General features: G+C 45.9%; 1 protein-coding gene across 1 annotated transcript; it reads left to right on the forward strand.

Moving 5' to 3' along the window:
- Positions 1 to 1,007: 1,007 nt before the first annotated feature.
- LOC147669077 (vomeronasal type-2 receptor 26-like) lies at positions 1,008 to 22,055 on the forward strand. The gene is made up of 2 exons (XM_086948238.1): positions 1,008 to 1,095; positions 21,154 to 22,055. Exons 1-2 carry the CDS (start codon positions 1,008 to 1,010, stop codon positions 22,053 to 22,055), a joined length of 990 nt encoding a protein of 329 aa, XP_086804364.1.
- The last annotated feature ends 484 nt before the right edge of the window (positions 22,056 to 22,539 follow it).

A 22,539-nucleotide genomic window follows, 5' to 3' on the forward strand; every position in this document is an offset into this window, starting at 1 on the left:
TAATTGTTAAAGCATAGTGGGTCAGCGCCTGTTTTTTTAAAAAATAGGTATCAGCAGTGCCTGTTTCCATAGAGAAGGAAAAAGGCCTGACTGCAAAGAAGAGTTCAAAATTTCTAACAAGGACTTAATCAATAATGGGGCTAAGGCACTCAAGACATGAGCTGGAGCAGGGTCCAAAGGAGAGCCAGATTTACACTTCAGAAACAGAGTCAGAGCATGATCTTCCGTCAGTGGCTTAAATGAGGTAAACACTTCCGCACAGCTGGTGGCCTGGGCTGGCGGTGCAGCGGTGGGAATATGCTGGATGTTTACTGTAATATTATTAATTTTCTCATCATGGCTTGGGATGATTGGGGAGGCCATTGTAGAAGGATTAGCAAAATCCTTAACAATATTAAAAAGGGTCTTAGTAGAATTTTCTGCACTTTGGATTTTATCTGCAAAATGCTCTTTCATGGCCATGCGTTTCAGTTTGTGAAACTCTTTAAGAGCAGATCTATAACGGGCTTTAGCCTCCGGGTCATATACCCGGCGCCAAATTCGCTCCAGTTTTTTACAACTGCTTCTGTTTTCTCGTAACGACTGTGTGAACCAAGGGGCCGAAGGTTTGGATCTTAAAGAGGAGAGATTTTTCAAGGGGGCAATTTGCTCAATAGCATCAAGAAGATCTTTATTAAGTGAGGCAACACGTTCATTAAGATCGTTAACTGGTGAGACCGGAGTGCTCTTAAATCCCTGTTCCAAAGCAGGGCAGGTAACTTTGTGCCAATTTCTGCCCTTGCCTCTGCAAATAGTTTCTATCCTAGGTGACTTGGATATGGCACCTCAAATGGGATTAAATGATGATCAGTCCACGTAAGGGGCACAGAAGGAAGAACTTTAAGGTCAGGCAGATTGGAAAAGATCAGATCGAGAGTATGGCCTGCAGAATGGGTCGGGCCACTCACCCTTTGGGATAAATTCAGACCTTGCGTAGCGTCAAGAAGATTTTTAGCAGGTATAGAGTCATGCAAATCAACATGATGATTAAAATCTCCCAACACAATAAAATCGGAGTGCTTAAGGGAAAGATCAGCGGTGGCGGCTATCAGCGAGGTAAGTGCAGACTGATGGGAGCGCAGGGGATTATATACCAGCAGTCCTGAGAATATGGCAGCAGATGACTCAGTGATAGAAAAGTGAAGAGCCTCTATAGGCTCTAAAATTGGAATTTTCCTGGAAGTAATGGTAAGGTGATTCCGTAGAATAACGGCAATGCCACCGCCTGGTTTCGAACCTTCACGGCTAATTCCTATGAAGCGGTAGCCCGGGGGAGTAGCTAAAGCAATGTCTGGATTGGACGTGTCCTTAATCCAGGTTTCGGTGAGAAAAAGTAAGTCCCAGGATGTAGATGATAATAGTAACCATATATCGTGTGGCATGGCAGAGAGCGGCAGTTCAGTAGACCAGCCGTGAAGGGTATGTTGAACAAAAAGGGAAAGAACAGTGGAAAGAGGAAGGATGGGTGAGATGTAATATTTATGACTGGCAGAGAAGGATACGTGGGATGCATGCATAGGTGGCTGATAGGAATCAGCTGCATGGGTGGTTGAAAGAAGGGTGGAAGGTGAAAGAAAAGATGCCTGCCTGGGTGGATGAAACTGTATGGGTGGAAAATAGCAAGAATCCTCAGTTGTGTTTGGGTCAAACTCTTAGCCAAGGCAAGCAAGGAAGGAAAGGACACGTATGTGGTGGTTTAAAAAAAAAGAATAAATGTTAGTTGGTGAAACAAACTAAGGTTTGTTGAGAGATTAAGAAGAATGATGGACGTTTACTTTGAATGGATGGATGCCAGGGAGGTATCATCATAGATAGCATAGGCGGAGACTGTCACTGCATGAAGAGTCTTAGTTTGAAAAGAATGTGAAAGAAACGGCGCCAGAGTAGAAAAGCCGAGGAGAATCTAAGTTGTTTTTTCAGAATACTCCCTTGACCCACTGTAGTGTGCAAGCACAGCAAAAATATTGTGTATATATGTAGTAGTTATATCATCAAGCGCCTTCCTCTGACTCAGAGGGCAACTCCGTACCTATGTTAATTTTTTTGTACTGTGTCATCTAGCCTGCAATGGGTGGCTAATCTGCTGGTTACACAATCAATCAAAACCAAGTATCTCATGTTGTCCCATATGTAAGCAATGATTATTGGATCAGATATCATCTGCCTTTTTCTAGCAGTCAGGGCAGGGTGAAAGTGAAATTAAGCAGTTGCCCTGGATGTAACAGAGTATGGCCAGTGCCACCCGTAATAGGAAAATACGAGCTTCCCCACCTGCAGACAGTAGTAAATAAAACTAACGTGAGTCTGCATCATGACTCGAGTATCTTTGTCTTGGGCGCAGTCTGACTGAGCTGGCATGCCGGCTACAACAAAGTTACGTTAATTTGGCAAAACAAGAGAGAAGAAGAAGACTGGTGTACTGTGTACTCAAGTTCATACATTCATACATAGTGCTAGTATAATGCCAGAAACTCCCACAAATGTTAGAGGCTGAGGAAGTGGAAAGACAGATACATACCACAAATGTTATGTACTGTGCTTGCTAGTGCTACTGTGCCATTATGTGTTGAATTAATTTGTGTTACTGTTTTGCTAAGAGTATTGGTTAATAGTTTATTTTTCTTTCTTGATATAGATACTCCTTCCAAATCAAAACCATCCAGGAAGGAGTTGGCTTCCATGGCCCGGCACCAGAAGCTAGAGGCCACCTGCCAAGAATATCGGCGGCTGGTGGCTCTGGCGGAGGAGGAGGATGCAGCAGTAGCTGCAGCCTCCTCCAATGCCCAGGACCCCAGCCAGGCCACTCCAGTTGTACGGTGCCACAGTCAATCAGCCACCGATCGCCGCCCTTCAACATCCAGCACTGCTAACCCCCCTGTGAATGCAACTACAGGGCATATGCACGCAACATGCGCCTCTGAAATGCGTGACTAGAGGAGCAGTTAGAGGAGGTGAAATAGAGGCTAAAGGTCCTGGAGAAGGCAAACCAAAGATACAACTAATTACTTTGACCCTATTGCATTGTATTGAAAAATCAAGTAGGAAAAAGAGCATAAATTAGTGGAGTGCAACAAGAACACTTTCAGATGTGGCATGGGTGGATACATTGTGTCTACTCTAGTCTGTTTCCAGCATTAACCAGATACAACAACAACCGTACAGAGCAGGACCATGGCACCCTTGCCTGGTCCTTCTCACTGTTACAATGGAACCAGCAGCACTGAAAACACAATCATAAGAGACACTTGCAACAGGGCAAGCCAGATAGATTAGCGCCAGCCTGCTGAGCACTGGCCATTGGCCCCTTTTCCCATACCAATACCGCAATGAGTCATCCAATCCATCAATCAATCAATCAAGGAATTTGTAGAGCCTGCTACTCACCCGTTAGGGTCTCAAGGCGCTGGGGGGGCCGCTATTGCTTGAACAGCCAGGTCTTGAGCTGTTCCCTGAAGGCAAGATGGTCCTGGGTCAGCCGGAGGTGGGTGGGGAGGGAGTTCCACGTCTTGGCTGCCAGATAGGAGAAGGATCTTCTTCCGGCAATGGCTTGGCGAATGCGTGGGATGGTGGCGAGGGCGAGGCTGGCGGAGCGGAGATGGCGGGTCGGTGTGTAGAATGTGAGGCGGTTGTTGAGGTACATGGGGCCCGCGTCGTGGAGAGTCTTGTGTGCGTGGGTGAGGAGTCGGAATGTGATTCTCTTGCTGACGGGGAGCCAGTGCAGGTCCTTCAGATGGGCAGAGATGTGGCTGGGGCGGGGGATGTCGAGGATGATTCTTGCCGAGGCGTTCTGTATGCGCTGTAGTCTTTTCTGGAGCTTGGCTGTGGTTCCGGCGTAGAGGGTGTTTCCGTAGTCCAGGCGGCTGGTGACAAGGGCCTGGGTGACCGTCTTCCTGGTTGCGGTGGGGATCCATCTGAAGATTTTTCGGAGCGTGCGCAGGGTGTTGAAACAGGATGATGAGACGGCGTTGACTTGCTTGGTCATCATGAGGGATGAGTCCAGGATGAAGCCCAGGTTGTGTGTGGTCAGTGGGTTTGGGGGCGATGCCCAGGGCAGGTGGCCACCAGGAGTCGTCCCAGGCCGAGGGGGGATGGTCCCAGGATGAGGACTTCTGTCTTGTCTGAGTTCAGTTTCAGATGGCTGAGCTTCATCCATTCCGCGACGTCCTTCATTCCTTCCCGGAGGCTGGCTCTGGAGGTGTCTGGGTCGTTGGTGAGGGAGAGGATCAGCTGTGTGTCGTCGGCGTAGGAGATGATGTTGAGGTTGTGTTTGCATGCGATGGCTGCGAGGGGGCTCATGTAGACATTGAAGATGGTGGGGCTGAGCGAGGATCCTTGTGGGAAGCCACAGATGACTTCGGTGGCCATGAACTGGAACGGGGGGAGGCGGACTCTCTGGGTTCTGCCTGCAAGGAACGAGATGATCCACTCCAGGGCCACGCCTTGGATCCCGGTGTCGCTAAGGCGTTGTATCGATGTGTGGTGGCATACTGTGTCAAAGGCTGCTGAGTAATCCAGGAGAAAAGTGCTGTGGTTTCCCCATTGTTGAGCATGGACCTGATGTCGTCGGTAGCTATGATGAGAGCGGACTCGGTGCTGTGGTTTGCTCGGAAACCGGACTGCGAGCTGGTCGAGGGCTTCGTTTGTCTCGAGGAAGGCGGAGAGTTGTTTGTTGACCGTCTTCTCGATGACTTTGGCAGGAAAAGGGAGGAGCGAGATGGGTCGAAAGTTCTTGAGATCCGTGCAGTCCGCTGTGGGTTTTTTCAGGAGGGCATGCTTCCAGCTCTCTGGGAAGGTGGGGGATGCGAAGGAGCTGTTGATGACGTCCTGGACTTGGGGTGCGATGATGGAGTTGGCTTTGTTGAAGATGTGGTGTGGGCATGTGTTGGTAGGAGAGCCGGAGTGGATGGTGCTCATAGTGCGGGCGGTGTCTTCGGTGCTGGCCGGGGTCCAGGCACTCTGGGTGGCGGTTGGGTACACTGGTTTGGTGGTTGGGTGGTTGGTCTGTGCGCGGAAACTGTTGTTTATGTCGGCGATCTTGCGGTGAAAGAACGAGGTGAGTGAGTCACAGAGGTCTTGCGAGGGTGTAATGTCATTGTTGCAGGCGCTGGGGTTGGAGAGTTCTTTAATGGTGCTGAAGAGTTCCTTACTGTTGTGGGTGTTGTTGTCCAGACGTTGTTTGTAAGTAGTTCTCTTGGTGGTATGGATCAGTTGGTGGTGCTTGCGGGTGGCGCTCTTGAGGGCTGTCATGCTCTCTGTCGTCTGGTCCTGGTGCCAGGTTTTCTCCAGGGAGCGGCAGGTTTTCTTTGAGTTTATGAGGTCGTCCGTGAACCACGAGGCTTTCTTGCTGTGGGGTCCGTTGGGTGGTTTCTTTAGTGGTGCGAGTTCGTCGGCGCAGCTATTGTGCGAGGTTGCGGGCTGCTTCGTTGGGGTCCGTCGTGGTGGGGGGAGGGTTCCGGTTAATGGAGGTGGAGAGCTGGTCAGCAGTGATCTTGCTCCAGCTTCTGCGGGGGCCTGTTGCGGGTGGTGGTGGGTCGTGGTTTTTCTGAAGGAGAAGTGGACGCAGCTGTGGTCTGTCCAGTGGAGTCGGGTGGAGTGGCTGAAGGAGATGTGCTTGCTGGAGGAGATGACGGGGTCAAGTGTGTGGCCGGCATAGTGAGTGGGGGTGTTCACCAGTTGCTTGAGTCCAAGGTTGGCGAGGTTTTCCAGCAGGGCGGTGGTGTTGCTGTCGTTGTTGTTCTCCAGGTGGAAGTTGAGGTCCCCTAGGAGGATGTAGTCAGTGGAGGTGAGGGCATGCGGGCTTACGAAGTCTGTAATGGCTTTGGTGAATTGAGTGCGTGGTCCCGGAGGTCTGTAGTTTAGGATGCCTCTAAGGGTAGTCCTGGGGTCGGTGTGTATCTGGAAGTACAGGTGTTTGGCGGCTGTGAGGGTGTCTTTCGCGTTTGTCGTGATGCGGATGGTGTTTCTGTGGATGATGGCGATGCCTCCTCCGGTTTGGTTGGTGCGGTCCCTCCGGATGATCTTGTAGCCGTCCGGGATGGCTATGGCGATGTCGGGTGCTGAGGATGCGTTCATCCAGGTTTCCATGAGGAAGGCGACGTCAGGTTCTGTTGTGTCCAGGAGGTTCCAGAGTTCAACTGCGTGTCTGTGGACGGAGCGGGTATTGAGCAGGTGATTCTTGCTGGTGGTAGGCTTGATGGGTGCTGGCCCGGGACGGATGCAGGTGAATTTGCACTCCTGGCAGGTGAAGGGTCCGTGGGTGTGTTTAGGGGTGGCCAGGTGGCAGGCGGGGTTCCGGCCGGTGTTGAGTGCGCGGAGGGTGGCGGCGTAGTAGGTTCGTCGGGTGCATTGGCATCGTCGAGATCCATGGTTCCTGGTGCTGGGTGCGGTCCAGGTGCGGTCGGGCGCAGACGGGCTTGCCTTTGGCACGCCTTCGGCGCACAATCGGCGCGTACGCTGTGTGCGTCCGCTGCGCGGTCGCTCTGAGGTCTTCATAAATAAGGAGCCGGGAGGGAGGAGCAGCTGGGTGGCGGGAGCGGGGCGGCGAATGGGCTGGAGGGGGGCGGGCCGCAGGGAGGCAGTGGCGGGAAGAGGAGTCTTGAGTTGGGCGGCTCAGCGGCGGCTGGGTCGTCCGGGCAGGAAGCGGCAGGGAGCGGCAATCAGCAAGGCAGGCTGGAAGGCAGCAGTGTGTGGAGGCGACCTAGCCTGGTGTCAGGGACAACGTCGCTCCCTACTCCAGCTACGCGGTCCCCTTAAGTAAGGAACCGGGAGGGAGGAGCAGCTGGGTGGCGGGAGCGGGGCGGCGAATGGGCTGGAGGGGGGCGGGGCCACAGGGAGGCAGTGTCGGGAAGAGGAGTCTTGAGTTGGGTGGCTCAGCGGTGGCTGGGTCGTCCGGGCAGGAAGCAGCAGGGAACGGCAATCAGCAAGGCAGGCTGGAAGGCAGAAGTGCATGGGGGCGACCTAGCCTGGTGGCAGGGACAACGGTCGCTCCAGATATGCCTGGACCATCCACTCAATGTTCAGGGGTGCTACACTTTGCTTGGCCTCTTTTGCCTTTGCATCAGCACCAGACCTAGCAAGTCCTTGCTGTAAATATTAATCCTGTACTGTTTTTACTGGGGCTGGTGATGATGATCTGGTTCTTGCTGTTGTCGATAGTGTTGGTGACAGCTGTGAGCCAAAGCACTGCCCTCAGTCTCTGAAGTTGAACTTAACACCGGATGAACTGCTGCAGTATTTGTTGTGGGTTTGAGTAGCGGGCCTTTAATTACCAGCCGTTGATTTTACAATTTACTGGAGGCCTCAACTATCCAAGTTTTGTACCGGCAACATCCACTTCTGAAAAAGGAAGTAATGTCTTACTGTTCAGTGTCCATTTGTATCTTGGATCCAGAATTGTGGCACACATCTAATGTTCTTGTGACAAAATCTTAGTTTGCACCCTTGTATATTCTTTTAAGTGAAGGGATAAGCTCTCCACCAACTCATATGCTTCTTTTTTTTCCTCCACACCTATGTACACTTCAGACACCTCCTTCAGCTGTCCTCCCTGCTGACTTCACATGTGAAGACCTCAAAAAGAAGAAGCATCTCTGTCAGGCATTTAAGTAGGCACCATTGGTCCAACTGAAGGGTCATGCCTTTCACAGAAGCATCCCCTCTTTGCATGACATATTGATTGATAGGCCTGTACTGATTAAAGAGATGGTCAAGCATGTAGTAAGTTGAGTTCCAACGTGTTGCAGGCTCCTGGATGAGTTCTTTGACTGGCATCACGTTGAATGATGCTCAGCTGCTTCCGGGCTTTAAAAGAATGACCGAAATGAGCGCATATTCTTCGGCAGGTGGTGAGTAAGTTGCTGACTATGGCTTCTTTTTTCAGAAAGTCTTGAACTGTAATGTTAATGCAGTCCGCCAAATGTGGGACCCTGAAATAGCAACCAGCCTCCATGGCCTTAAGTACATTACTGCCATTATCCATGGCAACAAAACCAATGTTAAGGCATCTTGGGTGCAGCCATTCAAAGACCTTGCTGTTAAACTCTTCCAAAATGTTTGCAGCAGTATGAGATTTCTCCATGGCGAACATGGCTACAGTTGCATGTTTCCGAGTAGCATTAAAAATCTCAGCACCTACTTCAGATAGCTTTTCTCTAACCCACTGTTCTGGACTGTTCCCATGAGGCACAGGGTCAGACTGATTTGCATATGGCCATGTCTGAACTGGGGTGGCCCAGTGGGCTAAAGATCTGTGATGGATTAAACCCAGATCTGTTGACTGGATGTGAGTGTTTGATTGGTTCAGATGCTCTGTCCATCACTACCCCCTTTTGTACCGCTTTTCTCTAACCCACACAAAAGAGACCCAGTGTGCAGTGATGCACATGCAATCAGTGGCTTGGCAACTGGTCCACATGTCTGTTGTCAGGTGGATATTGTGAACAGCACTCTGCTGTAATTCTTGTCCAACGAATTCCAGCACATCATGATGTAGTGCTGGAACAGCAACTCTGGGGAAATAGGACCGGCGGGGAACCTTCTATTTAGGACAGATGGCTGACACAAATTCAATGAAACCCACCCCTTCCACATATGAAAAAGCAAGCAGGTCCAGCGCTAACATTTTAGCTAGCTTCGCATTGTACAACTGTGCCATTGGGTTTTTGCGTTGGTACTGCCCCTGCGACCTAAGCATGCTGTCAATGGTAGGCTGGATTATTTTCCTTTGTGGTGCAGCTGTATTCTTGAACCCAGTTAGGCTCAACAACAAAGCAATTTTTCTCATTGCAGTACTTGATTTCCATGGTGTCTCAGCCTGACTCTTATTGCGGTGCCACAGAGATGTTGCGGAGGATGTGGGTGAGACCATTTCACTCCTGGGCAGAGGGCTAGAAATGTCTCCCTTTTGTTCACCTGCATCTGTAATTGTATCTTCCCCTACTTATTCATCCCCAACAACAGCAATGGGCTCAGTTTTACTTTTTCTAAGCAAAGTAGGTGAGCCTCCTACTTGATACTGTGGTATTTTTGAGATGACTTGTTTGGCCTCCCGTACCATAGTTTGTACCAAGCTTACCCCGCCTAACAGCTTGCCGACAAATTGAGCATATAGCAATGTTCTCCTCCTTAATGCTAACTGAAAAGAAGTCCCAAACTGAAGAGGAGAACTTTCTGGCACTGCTGGATGTGCCACTTTCAATACCAGATGAACTGGAGGGAGTGCCTGGAATTTGACTCTATGTAGTCACACTATCACTACCTACTGAGCTGGTGATGAGCTGAATGTAGGTCCCTGCCGGGCCAATTCAAATTCGAATATGGTAGCTGGAGGAGGTTGTGTTGCTGTTACCTGTGTTGGTGGTATCCGTGCTACATCCCTCGTAGTGCTTTTGGATAGGGTAAAAATGCTGGTCTCCATCTCCTCTGGGCCGGGAGTGATGTTCAAGATGACTGGCTTGTCGTCATCATCATCCCCCTCTTGTACATCTACCTCCATTACTCTAAGGCATTCTGGAACCTTGCTTTTCACTAGCCTTGTCTTGTGGCGTGCATCACTCTCAGACTGAGCTGGTGGCTTCCAAGTGGCATCTCAATCATCAGAAGCAGGGCTTGAAGAAGAAGTTGATGGACTAGCCTTCCTTTTCCTTGCTGGGGGTCTGGAACATAATGTATCTTCTGAAACAGTGGCTTGCTCCTCTTTGTCTGCAAAAAGCTTGATTTCCCGAACTGCCCCTACTTCAGGAGGAACAACTGCTATTGTGGGCTGTTGTTGCAGTTTTTTTGCAGCTGTGGTTCCCACTGTTGTTGTGGCTGTGATTCTGGCTGTTGTTCTGGCTGTGGTTGCGGATGTTGTTCCGGCTATGGTTGCAGCTGTTGTTGCAGCTGTTGTTGCCCACTTATCTGCTGAGTTTCCATTGCGAGTGCGTTGATTGGGTACGACTTTGCGATAATGAATTTTCAACATCACTGCTCGTTAGAGACTGTGACCTCTGCCACACTTATGGGCTTGGGCCTAGGCTAGTGGGGTGGGCCCGGTGATGCAGAGGTGCTACTCCCATCTTGGTCCCCACCGTACACCGCTGCTGCAGGTGTAGGTTTTTTTTCCCAACAAAACACTGAGGCGGCACACCAGTCTTGGCAAGTGCCACTTCCTTTTTCTGTTCCTTCTTCTTCTCACTTGCAAATTTCTTGGTACTGGAGGACCTGGTACCTTTCTTTGGGGCCATCTTCTTCAGATGTCAGCAGAACACAGGTGCACAAGTTGTAGAGATGTCTGTGGTCACACGCGGATGTGACGTGGTGCACAGCAGTACTTCTGTCTGGCAGTACAACGGGTAATGATGACACCTCCTCCTCTGTCTTTTTGTGCATCTAAAAGCAAAGAAGCCAGGAGAAGAACATCAGTGAAATGTTGCATTTGTTGTTGTGGTTCAATTACTACAAGTACAAACAAAGAAATTGTATAACTTAGTGTAGTCAAATCAAAAATAACTTTATTCGGTTTTTAGAATAAAAAAAACATAAAAGTTCATAGAAATACATTTTTATACATTGATTCAGTTAATAAAAAACTGTTAAAATCAGAAATTTAAAAATGCAGTTTATAAAAGCACAGTGTTTAAAAATGACTAAACTTTTACTACTATTCTTTGTGCTCGATTCATTCATTTGGTTATCAAAGGTTAGAACGATGGCGTATGCAAAATTTCAGAAAGCGTACAATTGCTTTTGCTATTAGTTCATTTTCAAGATATTGTAACGCCAAGTAAGCTGGGCGGCATTGGCGTAAGCACCAGTATTTTAATATGGGCAATAGCCATTGTCTGCGGGGTGCCTCAAAAAACTTGCAGAATAAGGTTGTATGTATTGTTGACTGTTGTGATTGGGAATCACAAGGGCCCAATAAAGATTTTGATGACCAATCATTCTGTGTGGGGAAGCAAACCATTAGGTGGAACATATTAAACCTAAAACGTGTCAAAAGTAATTTTTCAAATTGAGTTATTTTAAACATCAAATAAGGTTCAACAGATGGGACTGTTTGTACCAATAGACTTTGTTGTACAGAAGGTTTATGGATTTCTTTTAACAGGCGTATTTGGCGCAGATGTGAAAGACATGCTTTTCTCAATTCTGATTTAGAGATACTGTTTAAAGATAATGGGTCTGTAAAAAAATGTTTGTATCCCATGTCTTTTAGAAAGGCTTTTACATAAGCGGTCCATTTCATCCTCCCGTAGTGATCAAGCGTCTGTATATCTTGAATAATGAGTCTGGTTAGATGACATTGTTCGGTGACCCAGATTCTGCGCCATAGCATTATAGGTTGGGCTTTTATAATATCCTCTAGATGGTCTATGCCCAGCTCTTCATGACAGGCATATGTAGAGGAATTTTTCGGTAGCCCTAGTAGGGTTCTTAAAAAGGAGTTTTCTATTTTTTGTAGATCAGTCACATTTGCATACCCCCATATCCCTGCCCCATAAGTAGCGGTACTAACACATTTTGCCTTATAAATTTTTAACATTTCTAAAGGTGGTTTATGTCCCAATTTTTGAGCAAATGATCTCAAGGCCGTTGTTGCTTTTAAAAAGGATAGTTTCCTGGCAGTGATTGCTGCCTTCCACTTGAATTTATCATCAATCACGATTCCCAAGTATTGGTAAGTAGATGTTCTTTCCAATGCTTCTCCTTTCACAAATAGTCTTTTAGGTTTCAAGCTCTTTTTCCCCGCATGCATAGTAAAAGTTTTCTTAACATTTAAAAACAAATTCAAACTTAGCATAAATTCACAGTATTTATCCAACTCTCGCTGCAATTCCACCGAAGTTCTGGCCAGGATTACCGCGTCGTCGGCATATAACAAAGCGGGTATATGCCGACGACCAACCGAGGGGAGGTCTTTACTTCCCTCAAGCATTGCGGCCTCAAGGCCATTTGTATAGAGGGTAAATAAAAAGAGGGCCAGCACGCATCCCTGTCTGACCCCCTTTTCCACACCAAAACTCTCTGTCAACAGGCCCTTTGTCCCAAATCGCACTCTGCCTGTTGTTCCGGTATAAAGTTCTCGAAGAAAGTCCACAATAGGAGGGTCAACTCCCATTGTGAGAATGATCTTCCACAGCCTTGAGTGTATAACACAATCAAAGGCTGCGGATAAGTCTACATACACCATATGAAAGACACTCCCCTTGGCCTCAAAGTACTTTCCTGCCAATAAAGACAGGTTTAACGCTTGATCTACAGTACCTAGCCCCTCTCGGAATCCGTACTGTATATCTGATATAATGTTATTTGTAGCTGCCCACTCCTGGAGTCTCTCGAGAACGATCCGACCAGCGACCTTCCCAAGAGAGTCCAGGAGTGAGATAGGCCTGTAGCAAGTTGGTGAGTTTCGGTCTCCCTTTTTAAAGATCGGGACAAGTACGGAGGTCTTCCATGATTTTATCAGACCTTCTTCCAGGGTTGCATTTAAAACATTTGTCAAAAGCGGGGACCAAAGTTCTTCCTCATGTTTGAAGATATCAACGGGAACCCCGTCTGGCCCCGGGGCCTTGCCTATTTTTGAGGATTTTAATGCTTTCTTTACCTCATCATGTGTAAACTGCAGGTTTAACGGATAAATAACTTGGTTCAATGAATCCATTGGTTCCATATTATATGATGATCCTAGACCAAAAACATTAGAATAATGATTTACCCATTCAGTGTTGGTAATTGCAACATCGATAGAAGGTAAATCATCTTTACCTGTGAGGTATGGTGACCTTACTATTTGCCAGAACTCAGCGCTATCTTTAAGTTCTGAGCTCTTCTTTAGATGCTCCCATAAATCGATTTTTATCTCTTGTTTTCTATTTTTCATTGCTAAGGCATATTCTCTTCTTAAGATGGTAATTTCCTCCCTATCTCTTTGGTTCCTGCCAAGCGCTTTTTTCAGTTTTGTATGTGCTTTAGTGCAAGCTGAATTAAACCAGCCTTTCTCCGCTCGTTTTTTTTGTTTACAGGATCTGGTGAGTGCCTTTTTTATCTTTTCTGTAATAGTATTAAAACTAGCTATTATATTGGTACTTTTTGCCTCATACTCTAGACAAAGTAATATCTCGTTTTTGCATACTGTAACTATTCCTGAAGTGATCGCTTTTTTGTCAGTATTTCCCCATTTTAAGGTATAGCCGTTGAGAGAGCCCAACTCTAGGTTTTGTTGATCTAATAAAGTTAATATGTCAAGATCTTTTTGTTTTTTTTGATCTCTTAGGGCGATTATAATCGGGAAGTGATCGCTTAGAGGGTTTTTGACTACTTCGAATAATTCTATATTTGGGCCTTTATGTGCTGAGATCATGACGTAGTCTATCAGACTCATTAGTCCCCTACCATTAAAGGTTGGTGTAAAGGGTACTTGGGAAGATTTTAGTTCATTTGCAAAGCCCAATTCTAATTCTGTTAAAACCTCATTCATTTTTTCGCCCTCGTATGAGTGCGTGAAGTGAGTTATCATATTGCCATCATCTTCCTCAATTCCACATTTATCTGTGTTGTTATTCTTACATAAATTGATATTGAAATCGCCACCCCAGAGTATGGTACATGTTTTATTAATGTATTTCTCTTTTAAGTCTTGTAAAGTTAGAGAAATCTCTTGAAGAAGATTGGTCAAATCATCTAATTTCTTATTATTATAGAAATTTACTATAATATATAACGTCTGTTTGGTTCTCTTTAGAATATCTATTTGGTAATTCTCGTTTAGTTTGACAGGAACGATCTCTTCATAGCATAAGGTATTTGCTATATAAATAATTAGGCCGCCACTACTTCTTCCAGATGGAGATTTTTTTGCCGAGGAAAGAAAGGTCTTGTACCCCATTATATGTAATGGCTCGATGGCCCAAGTTTCCTGAAGACAAATAAGACTGCTCGCGTTCACTTGGTTTATAAAGTTAGGATTCGTTACTTTGGCCAGCAAACCTGCTATATTCCAGAAAGTTATATGTATTAAAGAAGTACTACTATTATGTCTAGGAGAAGTTATCTTAATTGATGAATTTTCCGAGAGTTCAGAGCTAATTTTTGATTGTACTAAATTAGTTTCGTCATTTGGTCCTATTTGATTTTGGGGAATTAGGGTGTTCTCTACAGTAGAATTTCGAATATCTATTTCCTGTCTGTCTAAGGGACTATCTAACACCTGACCTTCTGGATTTAATGTATGGGTCACTACCCCTTCAAGATGGATATTTTTTTGTCAATCATTGAAATCAAGGGTAGATAGTGCAGCAAACCTATTTTGAGTCGGGATGCTATAAAGGTTACCAGGTGCGGCAGCAACTTGTTGCCAGCGTTGGTCCCTATATTCTTTATGCGGCATTGTAGACAGATAGGGATGGGGTGTAAGATGAGAATGTACCTGTGGTTGGTGTCTTTGTATATGAACATTTGGATATGTGAATTTGGGATACTGATGTAAGAAGGGAGAATTGTTTTCAAGCATTTGATGGTGATCGAGAAAAGGAGTGACTAAATTGGATCCCATTGTTGGTATATTAGTGATCAAATGTCTGTAAAAGTATCCCAGCGGAAGTAGAGTGATATTAAATTCCCAGACCGAGGGTGGAGGGGCTCTGGCCAAGGTTTTCTCGGCCCATTGCGGATTCTTGAAGCTTATGGATACACAGTCACCTTCAAATTTTTTCTTCAAGGGGCCTATCCATCCTACTCTCTGTACGTTATTTATTTCTCCTGTACATTCTATCGGGAAGTTACAGTTTGCTATCAGCCAGTGTAAAATCTTATTTTTCAAAGACGAAAAAGTTTCCTCCTGATCGTGTCTAAGTCTAGGAACGTTAACCAAGACCAATACGTAAGCACCACATTCCGGAGGAAGATTGATTCTTGGAGGGATATGCCTTGAGTTATATGGAGGATCATGTGTTGGCCGAGGTTTTTGAAAGTTTATGGAAGTAGACATCGAATGATTATGTGTCTTTTTTTTTTTATCATGAGATGGTGCTGTCGTCTTTCCTGGAGTTTCAGTTACGGCCTGAGCGCTAGTAGTTATACTCAAAATTGGGCCACTTCCTGTGGTAGAGTTGTTTGTAGATTTATCTCTGCTTAAAGAAAGGACAGAATTTGGTTGTAATTTTGTCGCTCTGTCTGCAGATGATGTAGCTTTTTCTATCTGTTTAATAGTAGTGGATTTACTAATATTTGTTTTTGCCGCTGTGTTAGTAGGTACGATATCTCTAGGAGTCTTTTTGTTAACAGCAATGAGTTCCTCAAGTTTCTTTTCAATTCGGGTCAATCTAGATTCGATTGGTGACATGAAGATCGCCAAGAGGTTACCAACTCTTTCTATTAGTTTGTCATCTTTTATCTGTTTTGTAGGTGCGTCAAAGTTGTTTATACGCTCCTGGTCCTTCCCCTGAGTATCTTCAGTTGATGCCCCTGCATGTGTTGTTATTCCACTAACAGTGGGATGTTTCGTTGTGGTTTTTCTGGATGGAACTTTTTTTTTTTTTTACATGATTTTTCAACAGGAGGAATGATTATTATTGGTTGTTGAGTCTGTTTACGGATTGCGCCCTCTTGGCTGGGTCTTACTGATATAGCACTATTCTCTTCTGTGTTTTCCAGAGTATGATTTATATTTAGATCTGGTGTCTTTTCTAGATCGTTACTCGTATCAGAATCACAATCGATCAGTGGATCTGTTGCTGATAGATTAATTTCATTAGGAATAGTGTGGAGATCGGGCCGTATTTCTTGCAGACAACCTGCTTGTGGGCCGTTATGTTTGGCAGGAGTTTTTACCAGCAAGATTTCGCCAAGGGAGGAGCGTTTAGTTGTTAGTAATTTGTGTGAGACCCTGCGCTTGGCGGCTTCTAAATCTTGTGAGACTCTTCTTTCAAGAAGTGAGATGCTTAGATCAATAGCATCATGTGTTCTCGTAATGAAGCTATCGATAGGGCCAATGATAGATGTACTGCTTGCTGCAGCTGTCTTGCTTCTACTTCCCCTGGTAGACATTGCAGTCTAGTCGTAGCTGGACTGCAATAACATGCACTGAAAAGGAAAGTCAGGCGTCTCCTGATGGATGTGATACAGCGCAGCCCTGTGTCAAGAAAGTTTTTATCCTTCAAGAGTATAGTATACCGGGTCACAAAGTCCGTATTATTCACAAGCAAGTTGAATAGAAAAATTTACCTGTAGAACAGCGGAGCAAAGATGTTAGAGGTGTATACCCAACCCGACCTCCTCGTCCTCTGAGGGCCTCAGAGGGCCCGCCCTTTGCCCGGGCTTCGCCCGGCGTCCCGCGAGACGGGGGTGATGCTGGATTTATGCGCCTCCTGGCTCGCAAAGGTCGCGGTATGTACCGCAAAGACTGCTGGGAGTTGTGGTCCTATGCCTATGCCACGCCCACACTCCACTCGGCGGCCGGACCCTAGAGACGGCTGGAGGAGTCAGGCGGCGGGAGGCGGGCGGGCTGTGTCCAAGGCAATGTCCAAAGCAGTATCCCAGGGCAAGAGAGTGGCAGCGCCTGTGCAGCGGTAAGGGTCGCGAAGTTTTTGGAAAGGTTTCACCCCCTCGACCGGGGTGATGCTGGATTTATGCGCCTCCTGGCGCGCAAAGGTCGCGGTATGTACCGCAAAGACTGCTGGGAGTTGTGGTCCTATGCCTATGCCACGCCCACACTCCACTCGGCGACCAGAACCCCGAGATGGCTGGAGGAGTCAGGAGGCGGGAGGCGGGCGGGCTGTGTCCAAGGCAATGTCCAAAGCAGTATCCCAGGGCAAGAGAGTGGCAGCCCCTGTGCAGCGGTAAGGGTCGCAAAGTTTTTGGAAAGATTTCATTCTTAGTGTAGTCATTTGTGAGACTTTGTCAACAAGGGCTTTCATGGTATACTGTGTACACTTTCGGGAAGGATAGGAAAGCAGTGAAACAACAACAAAAATATAAATCTAATGGAAGTGGACCCTGTTAAGCATTAAATTATTTGCTCATCACATCATTCAGGGAGCTGCAGCTGGCAAAGGGGATGGATGAAAGCAGTAATCCAAGCTGAAAACCATGCAGGCCTAAATGGCAAAAGCAGCACTTATAACTCCCACCAGAAATTGCCACCTGCCACATGGACACTCACAAATCACAAGCAACAAGCAGGAGGCCAGGAAAACAATGTACTGCAAACAGGCCTATAATAGCCAGGCCTAGGCTGCATGCTAAACCACACTTCTTTGCCTGTAATGCAATAAAATGCAAAACACGAAAGTCCACAGGGCTAATCAAGTTCTGCAAGGTACACAACACACCACACACAACAAAGGCATTTATTTAACACACATCCACAAACTGAAATACACCCAAAAATACACATTTTGCAATTCAATCCAATGCCATCCATGCCAAAATGAAGTTTAAATTAAACAGAACACACAGAAACAGTTGTTTTATGTACCCTCGACTACCTCTGAGCCTACTGGATGAAAGGTCTGTTGGCAGATTAGGCCACACGCTTGCAGGCCTATTGATAAAAGCACACTAGTGGTCTTCAAAATGGACAACAGCCACATGGCCAGGCCCACAACAACAAGAAGCCTAAGTCACAAATGAAACACATGCAGGCCTATATGGCAAAAGCGATTCAGAAAAGGGGGTGGTGATGAACAGAGTGTCTGAATTAAGCAGACCACTCTTACCCAGTCCAAAGATCAGGGCTTGATCCATCACCGTTTTTTAGCTCACTGCACCATCCCAGCTCAGAACTTGGCTATATGCAAATTAGTCTGACCCTGGCCCAGTGCATCATGGGAACAGGGCAGACCAAACTACCAAGCCAATTCTTATACTGGGAAGGAAACAAGCTACCGGGGACCGGTTTCTGGCATTTCAGCCGTCTTCGGCCCGGCTTGCTTGAATCCTGATGGTGCAATGAGCTAGGGACTCACATCTGAGTATACCCTTCCACGCTTATGGTGGACAAAAATGATTCAGAAAAGGGGGTGGTGATGAACAGAGTGTCTGAATTAAGCAGACCACTCTTACCCAGTCCAAAGATCAGGGCTTGATCCATCACCGTTTTTTAGCTCACTGCACCATCCCAGCTCAGAACTTGGATATATGCAAATTAGTCTGACCCTGGCCCAGTGCATCATGGGAACAGGGCAGACCAAACTACCAAGCCAATTCTTATACTGGGAAGGAAACAAGCTACCGGGGACCGGTTTCTGGCATTTCAGCCGTCTTCGGCCCGGTAGCTTGTCTCCTTTCTGGTGAAGAATTGGCTTGGTAGTTTAGTCTGCCCTGTTCCCATGATGCACTGGGCCAGGGACAGACTGATTTGCATATAGCCAGGTTCTGAGCTGGGATGGGGCAGTGAGATAAATAACGGTGATGGATCAAGCCCTGATCTTTGGACTGGGTAAGAGTGGTCTGCTTAATTCAGACACTCTGTTCATCACCACCCCCTTTTCTGAATCGTTTTTGGCCACTATAGGTGTGGCAGGGTATACTCAGACATGAGTCCCTTTCTCACTGCTCCATCAGGATTCAAGCAAGCCGGGCCGAAGACGGCTGAAATGCCAGAACCCGGTCCCCGGTAGCTTGTCTCCTTTCTGGTGAAGAATTGGCTTCGTAGTTTAGTCTGCCCTGTTCCCATGATGCACTGGGCCAGGGACAGACTGATTTGCATATAGCCAGGTTCTGAGCTGGGATGGGGCAGTGAGATAAATAACGGTGATGGATCAAGCCCTGATCTTTGGACTGGGTAAGAGTGGTCTGCTTAATTCAGACACTCTGTTCATCACCACCCCCTTTTCTGAATCGTATATGGCAAAAGCAGCACACTTATAACTCCCACCAGAAGTAGCCACCAGCCTCATGGACACTCACAAATCACGAGCAACAAGCAGGAGGCCTTGAAAACAATGTACAGAAAACAGGCCTATAATAGTGAGGCAAGGGCGGCATGCTAAAACACACAGCTTTTCTTGTAATGCAATAAAATATAAAAACGAAAATCCACAGGGCTAAACGCGGTCTGCCACGCACCCCACACAACTAAGGTATTTATTTAACACACACCCAAAAACTGAAATACACCCTAAAAATAGACATTTTGCAATTCAATCCAAGGCCATCCATGCCCTAAATGATGTTTAAAATCAACAGAACACACAGAAACAGTGGTGTCATCATGCACCCACCCATAACTAGCTCTGGGCCTACTGGCTACCCACATCAATTTTTTTTTTAAATGATGAAAAGTACCATAATTGTAGTTGCAGCAACTGCAATGACCCAATTAAACAAGCAACAACACCAACTTACTTGTAAAATCTCAAATCCTAAAGTCCTCAAATCCAATGATGCAGCACACACAAAGAGTGACCCTTCCAGCTCAAATTCAAATGAAAAATGAACAGGAGATGGACAAAGAACAGGGAGGAGCCTGCTGTACAGGAACAGGAAGGAGGAGACTCTGGGGCCCTTCCTCCCTCTCCCCCCAAAAAAGGACTCATTGCACAAAAAAGGACAGCCAAATGTCAATCTGAGGAGTTTGTTTCATCCAAATCATCATTTATAGAAGGTTTTATGCTGCTCGAGATATTATTCTGCTCCAGATTGAACGCAGGGATCCCGGAAGTCGCTATCGCAAGCGCTGGAACGCCTTTTTAAAGTGCGAATAAGAAAATAATTCCACTACGCAGCGGATCATGGAATTTTCAGCAATTCTGCGTTCTCTGCGGAATGCGAAATTGCCTAAATTTCGTAAATTCCACTAGCGGAGCAGAATTTAACGCTCAGGCCTAATATTTACTATTTGTCGCTTTAACGTCATCATAAGTAGAGTACACATCATGTACAGCTGATAACGGTTTATAACATGAAATTATATAACAAGGTACAGATACCCCAATGTCTAATTATTCTCACTGTTGCTGTATCAGTGTATGTGCTTTCTGTGCACTTAGAATATTTGCAATCATAAAAACACTAACATTTCAAGCATTAATGTGTAAACCACAGGCGTATACCAAGGATGTTATTTAGGGGTTACCAGGGGTCGCAGCTGAGACCCCTGGCTTTCCCCTTGAGACCCTAGTACTGCCTTTGCAACTCCTGGCCTCGGAGGTGGTAAAATCACTGACAGGAACACAGGGATATCTCACCCTTATGGATGTTATTTGGAGATCCACATTAGTTGTTTTCTTAAATTCAAAATGTTATATTACAGTAATAGTGAATATTAATTTTTTATTATTCACTATTAGTATAATAAAGAATGGATTACAATTAGTTGAAATATGACTATTCCTGGTAGTGAGATAAGCTATAAAGACTTTAAAATGTATGTTGTGTGCTTATTTGCCGGAGAGAGTGTGTTAAAGAGAGATTGTGTGTGTGTGTGTGTGTGTGTGTAAGCATTCTTGTGTGAGTTAAAGTAAAGGTTAAATGATGTGTACTATCACTTCCTCTACCCTTGACATTTTGGTTTAATTGATGTACAAGGCACCTACCCGTGCAAACCTTGGACTTTTATTATTACTAATATTCCAAGCATACAGGAATGTTCAGCATAGTGAAGGCATGCTGGGATGGTATTGGGGAGGCATGGGTACATCTCTTCATCACAGTAGAGCATAATGTAGGTAATTAGTTAGTTGTGATAGGTTTTTATGCATTAGATGTTTGGAATATTGTTCTTATTTACCTTTCTAATGCTCGTCTTTACTTATGCTTCAATTATCAATGTGCTGATTAATTTCAGATTTTTTTATACAATAGGATAACATATTATGTTGATTTATAGATATATCTTGTATTTGATGACTCACTTTAATAGCTGGGAACCACTCCACATTGAATCACCCTTACAGTGTCCCTTTAGGTTGGTAAGTCTCTGGGCATAACTCCTCCACAAAGTAGTTCCCAAGCGTGGGGGAAATGAGACCTCTCACTATTTTATTCAGTCTTTTTCTCCCAATGGGCCACAGAAAAGACAACCAAGGGACAATTTTGTTTGCTCAAAAAAGCTACACGTTTTCCCTAAGATCATTTTGACAATTCTTGAGTACAGAGGTTTTACTTATTAACCAACTCTCTTCTTTTCTTCAGATTCCCCTGACTGCTGGCCTTGTTCTGAAGACCACTGGCCCAATCAAGAGCGAACCCGATGTGATCTCACAACTCTCCAATTCCTTTCTCTTGAGGAGCCTTTGGGAATCACACTCTCGTGCCTCACCAGCCTCCTCTTCCTAATCACTCTGTTTGTTCTGTGCATCTTCAAGAAGTACCAGGACACGCCAATTGTCAAAGCAAACAATCGAGGTCTCAGCTACGTGCTTCTCATCACCCTTATGCTCTGCTTCCTTTGTCCCTTCACCTTCATTGGCCATCCCATGAGGGCCACCTGCATGATCCGCCAAAACTCATTTGGAATTATCTTTTCCATCAGTATTTCCACAATTCTGGCGAAGACCATCACAGTGATTATAGCGTTCAATGACCGCGATCCCACCAGCCGCTCTTCAAGGTGGCTTGGGAGCAAAATGCCCAGTGGAGTGGTCCTTCTGTGTTCATTTGCTCCAGTCCTGATTTCCACAGTCTGGTTGCTCCTTGATCCTCCGTTCCCAGTGAAGATACAGATACGAGACACCACCATCATCCAGTGTGACGAGGGCTCCGTTCTCTTCTTCTATCTGATGTTGGGATATCTGGGCTTGTTGGCCTCTGTCAGTTTTGTGGTTGCATTTTATGCCCGTAATTTGCCTCAGAGTTTCAATGAGGCCAAGTTCCTCACCTTCAGTATGCTTGTGTTTCTGGCCGTCTGGATCTCATTTATACCCGCATATCTGAGCACACAGGGGAAGTATATGGTGGCCGTGGAGATCTTTGCCATCTTGTCTTCAGGTGCAGGACTCCTGGGGTGTATCTTCATTCCCAAGTGTTATATTGTCCTCTTGAAGCCGGAGATGAATACAAAGCAATACCTAATGCAGAGACCAGTTTTTAAATAAATAGTGAACTCATATCTAAGATATTGCAGATATAGCTTTCTACACTATCCTCTGATTGCTGGTGCTGTGGGGAAATGGGTCTAGGGTAACTTTTCTCATTTCTTGTGGTCTTCCATTTCCTAGGCACCTTCTGGCAAAAGGCTGCAAATACTTTTAATGCAACTTGAGTAACCTTGTGTAACGCCACAGTTAGTGCTTTCTGATGATCTCTCTAATTTGATTGGTCGCTTGGAGAGATGGGTTGATACATCTATTGCAGCGGATGAAGTTTGAATCTTAAGATGAAGGGACCGACTTCCCACCCCAATGCAAGAGCACAGCAACCACAGCAACACATGAATAAACAATATACGAGTGCTAGACCAACAACATGTCCTTAATGCGCCAACAACTTCATGTCTTCCCGGCTCCTCCGGGTGTCATGTATATAGAGCCTTCTGAATATTATTCATGTTTGAGAGAGTCTCAGATGTCTTGTAATGCC

The sequence above is a fragment of the Lissotriton vulgaris genome, unplaced genomic scaffold (genome assembly GCF_964263255.1).
Source record: "Lissotriton vulgaris unplaced genomic scaffold, aLisVul1.2 SCAFFOLD_227, whole genome shotgun sequence".
Classification (NCBI taxonomy): domain Eukaryota; kingdom Metazoa; phylum Chordata; class Amphibia; order Caudata; family Salamandridae; genus Lissotriton; species Lissotriton vulgaris.

Excerpts from the sequence above, each read along its gene's own strand:
- LOC147669077 (XM_086948238.1), top strand. The coding sequence starts at position 1,008 with ATGCAAATCAACATGATGATTAAAATCTCCCAACACAATAAAATCGGA. Across the intron at positions 1,096-21,153 it reads CGGTGGCGGCTATCAGCGAG|ATTCCCCTGACTGCTGGCCT; the intron begins GTAAGTGCAGAC and ends TCTTTTCTTCAG.